The sequence below is a fragment of the Cryptomeria japonica genome, chromosome 3 (genome assembly GCF_030272615.1).
Source record: "Cryptomeria japonica chromosome 3, Sugi_1.0, whole genome shotgun sequence".
Lineage (NCBI taxonomy): Eukaryota > Viridiplantae > Streptophyta > Pinopsida > Cupressales > Cupressaceae > Cryptomeria > Cryptomeria japonica.
Window position 1 is genome coordinate 711625149 of NC_081407.1, and position 4978 is coordinate 711630126.

The window sequence follows — 4978 nt, forward strand, 5'->3', positions numbered from 1 at the left end:
AGCCCAATTCCTAATTTACTCTCGGTGTACCACATTGTATGATCTTGGTAGTGGCCAATTTATTGTACATAAAATACCACACCTCTCTTTTTCTAATTTTCTAATGCATAGGGAATGCCACACTTTTATCATAAACCATCTTTATCATATTAGCATCTACGTAGAACCCAAGTGGCATGTAGCATTGAATTAACAACACTTCTCTCAACAACATCACTCAAAGGTTTGAAAAACAATAATTTCAAATGAATTATTACTAATGTTAAAAGAATCGCATAATATGTGGTTAATGGGGTCACATCCCTAGTCAATTAGGTGTTGATGCGACATGGGACAAAGAAAGGTGACAACAACACCTCATCTTTCTTTGTGGTTGCTACAAATAAATAAATGAAAACCCAAATAACATGGCAAATAAATATGAAATTTCCAAACCTAGAAAATAAAGTTAAGTTTCACAAATGAAGTACTTCCTTTAGAGGATTTTTCGAGCTCAAATAATTTAGATCATATAGTTCATAAAATATCATCTAGAGTCATTTCACCATTATCTATCTTGTCAAGAGAGGAATGTTAATTCTAAATAATAGACTCTCTTGAATAAAAAATTCCAGTCTAGAAGTTAAATTAGGATGGATAGAATTTATTTAAAATAAATTCTAACTCTTCTAGATGTCTAAGTGGGTTGTGGAAGATCCATGTTGTGCAATTAGAGGACGGGAAGTAGACCAACTAGAAGAGTTTATTATTAGAGTCAATAATGAAGAATTTATAGGTGATCAAACATATTTTATCTGAATAGAGGACACCTTAGGGTGAGAAAGATCATATTTCTCTACTTAATAAGGTTTTCAAACCACATCATTACTGTTATCATTGCAACAATAAGAAATGTTGGGGGAGTAATTGGTATTTCTAGAGTTCTTGGATTTGTAACTAAAAACTATAGACCAACTTTAATATTTTCTTTTATAAGGTGCCAAGATACAGTTAATTGCATTGAATATTTTGGATAGGGAGAAAATGAAGGGAAATTTCAAATATTAAGTTCAAATAATTGGCACTATTAACAAGTGTTCAATAAATTCCGTTAAATACTTTTTAGACTATATCTCATTTGTTGAATATTTAAATATTAATACTTTCTTTAAGGTCCTTGGATAACTTTGCATCAACCCAAGCATGCCACTCAAGATGAGCTAAATAGAATCATTGAATTTAAACTCAAACCTCATTTATGATAAAAGAGCTAATCTTGCTCATAAAATTCTAGAATGAAAAAGGTAACGAAGATAATTCAAACCAAATAGGAACCTTAGGGGACTTTTCATTAGAGACAACAAAATGCTATGCCCTTAATCTTACGGCATGCATAGGGTCGGTTAGTCACTTTGTGGCTACCTTGACTCTCATTAATTTATATTATTTTTTATATATTATTATCAAGTTCTTTAGGTCAACCTAGAGCTTATATGTTATTATTTAAGTAATCTTAGGTAATATCTTAGACATACATAAGATATACATAGGAGATAGTGATTCTTATTTGATAATCAGATGGTAAATTGTGTTCTCATTAGAGATATTTAGAGGTTTTCCCCCTCAAAATGACTTGTTATTCTTAGATATTATTGAAATTATATATAGATCATTTCTTATCATATTCTTCATTTGAATAAGCTATTTCATTACAAGTGAAAGAGGAAACCATCTTCTTTTGGACATCATTAACAACCAATCTCATTCTATACGGACAAATCTGACATATTAATTCTACTTATATACTTCGTGCTTGCTATTTGGGCGGACAGAGATGAGTAAACAATTTTTTTATTATTCTTCCTATTATACCTTAGCGAAGAGGATTATCTCCGGCGTTTCATCAATTTATTTTTATTTTTCATAAGAAGAGGCTCTATAATTTAATAATTGAAAATTAAATAAATCGGAACTTTTTGAACCATCGAAAAATACAAATTAGACGGTACACGAAGATACCTTTTTCTCCGTGACTGTGGTGGGATGCTATGAATAAAGAAATGCGACCCCACGAAAAGTAATTAATTCATTTTACAGAAAACGATAGATAAGACTCTCCACAAAGCTAAAGCTGTATAACATTCTAAAATTTGTTTTTAATCTTTCAAAATATTGAAAGCGCCATTGATCTCTCACATTCTTGCTTTAAGAAAATACAGTGGCGTACACCAGCAAACTGATAGAGCCAATTCCAGTTGATATTATTAAAATATGATATTTTTATTTAAAATGCAATTTATATCCGAATTTAAATAATAATAAAGTTATATATATATATATATATATATATTTGTTATAAGACGTACTCCAATCTATGCACATTAGAACGCTAATACTTATAGATAGGATTACGCAAGAGGAAATCAGCTTCCTTTGAACATCCTTAAAAGCCAATCTCATTCATACTGAGAAATCTGACTCATTAAATGGGACAGCTCTTTTAATAGTGGAGTTTCTATAAACATTTCTGCTTATATAGATACTTACTCGCTATTTGGCCGGACTCAGATGACTAAACTCCTTTTTTATTAATCCTAACTTACCATGTTTCTTATTAGAAGAGGATTATCCCCTTCTCGTTGTAGACAGCTTGGATGTGTACTTAATGAGGAGGCTTTGCTGACGTCGCCTGGAAAATGGCTTCATCCAATGTACGAAAATCAGTGAAGATTTCAGATGGATTGTAAGGCTGCATCATCTCCTTCTCCTCAGGCAAAAGTAGGGACATCTCAACTCTGTCCTCATATGATATTTCCTCCGGAGACTGTAGAAGATATTTTGCTTCATTCACCTCACTCATATCTTCTTCTTCCTCCACTCTATCTGCAATCCCTTTATCATTAACGCCTTGGCCAAAATGGGTTAAGGCTTCTTTGTCCTCACTATCCTCCACATTATTGTGGAATTTTGCAGGAACAGAGTCCAACGCTGACCCAACCGCAATGGCAGTTGGTTGAGTAATGTCGGGTGGAGGGTCCATCTCCAATGCAGTTGAGTTGAACTGTGGGTCCGAAAAATTGAAAGACGAAGAGTTGGACCCTCGGAGGCACAAGAGCACATCACTTGATTCACATATACTCTGTTCTTCTCCTGCATTTTTCTCCTCAACAAATGCATTCCCTTGATCATTAATAGTTTCTGCACCTTCGGCTGATTGCTCTTTCTCAGCGTTGGGTGCGGTTTCCTCAAAGATTTCATTATTATTATTATGGAAGTATCTTGCACGAACGACGTCGCAGGCAGAGCCAACCACAATCGCAGCTGTTCGAATAGCCTGCGGTGATGGATTGCTCTGTGCAGCGGCCAATGCAGTGGAGTTGAACTGCGAGTCTGGGAAATTGAAAGATGTTGCGGTGGGTCCTCGGAGGCACAAGAGCGCAGCGTCATAAGCGCGAGCTGCAGCTTCAGGAGTGAAGTATGACCCCAACGATATGCGCGATCTCTTTCCAGATCGAATCTCGGCTACATATTTTCCCATTTCCTCTTTCTCACGCCTCGGAATCTCATTTCTTCTCCACCATGATTAGACATATTGCCACAAGTCTAAAATTTATGTCAACAATTCAAATTTATTACAAAGGCTTGGTTATGCCCCTATTTAACCCTTTTAAAGACTTAAAACTTTGAAACAGCATATTCAACAATACACAGAAGAGTTTTACAGTTCTTTTAACAGAATGAACAATAGATAGGAGAGTACTTGATATAGTCAAGAAACCGAAAACAGATATACTCGAGCCTTGTCAAGAAAAGACGACTGTAATGTCGAGTATGAAGACCTATTGCCAATTTGGCACTCAATTTACAGATCAATCCAAATAAAGGATTGGTTAAGCAGGTAATGCGCCCTTCTTTATGGAGGGTGCCTCCACAGGGTTCTCAGTTTACAGGGATTCATTAACCCTCCAACATCTGGAAAAATAGATTTACAGATATGTCTGCTGAGGATAAGATAGATAAGGAAGTTATTTAAAAACCTCATGAGCTTATAGATGGGACTTTCGTAGGCAGTTCTCACTTCCAGCTTAGGACGAGCTGCAATGGCGAATACTACTGAGCTTGGAAGAGAGAGTCGAATGAATTTGCACGCGTTTGGTCGGCAATAAGAGCATAAGATCGGATTGCTGATAGCATAGTTTGTTGGGATAAATTTACACACGTTTGGTCGGCAATAAGAGCTTAGCGGGTCTTATTCCCGAACAGGACGCGCTGTACGGAGGGAAAGCGTTGTGACGAGTCCACTGGATAGTTTGGACAATTTGGACATCTAACAGTACTTCTTATCTCCTTTTAATTAAAAGCCGAGCCTCCAAACCCATACGGCATAGGATCGGATAGTTGGGTATATAGGTGTCTACTCAAAATGATGGAGAATTAAAGGAAGTGAGAGATTTGGAAAATGGGTCATTTTTTAATTAGTTGATGAGATTATGATTGAGAATTATTTCTTTATAAAAGTCAACAGATATAATTCAATGGAGGGCATTGTTGTGCAATAATTCAAGAATTTAGCTCGAAGCTACATCCTTGAAGTTTCATGAAGCGACAACAACATATCAAGAGATGCTATGTGGCAAATTCTTGCCAATAGTGTGGTTAATTTAAAATAGATTAAAGTAGAGATTTAAAGTAGAGATGAAGATAGGGGGGAGAGGAGGGAGAGATTAAAATACAAAGATAGAGAGATAGGAAAAAAGAGGTAGGGGGAGAGATAGAGACAAAGAGCTAGATAGAACTATAGGGAGAGAAAGAGATAAATAGATAGAGAGAGGGAGTTGTGAATATGAATATAACATCAACTTAGAAATAGCATCCATAGAGAGATGTATACATGCCAAGAGATAAAGGGGGAGAGAAGAATATAAAGGTAGAGATGAAGATGGAAAGAGAGAAAAGAGGCAGATAAATAGATAGAGAGGTATAAATATTTTGAAATCCA

General features: G+C 35.5%; 1 protein-coding gene across 1 annotated transcript; it reads right to left on the reverse strand.

Annotated features, from left to right (window-relative positions):
- Positions 1 to 2641: 2641 nt before the first annotated feature.
- On the reverse strand, positions 2642 to 3517 carry LOC131069217 (ethylene-responsive transcription factor ERF012-like). Its single transcript, XM_058004575.2, has one exon. The coding sequence runs from the start codon at positions 3515 to 3517 to the stop codon at positions 2642 to 2644; it is 876 nt and encodes a 291-aa protein (XP_057860558.2).
- Between the last annotated feature and the right edge of the window lie 1461 nt (positions 3518 to 4978).

Excerpts from the sequence above, each read along its gene's own strand:
- LOC131069217 (XM_058004575.2), bottom strand. The coding sequence starts at position 3,517 with ATGGGAAAATATGTAGCCGAGATTCGATCTGGAAAGAGATCGCGCATA.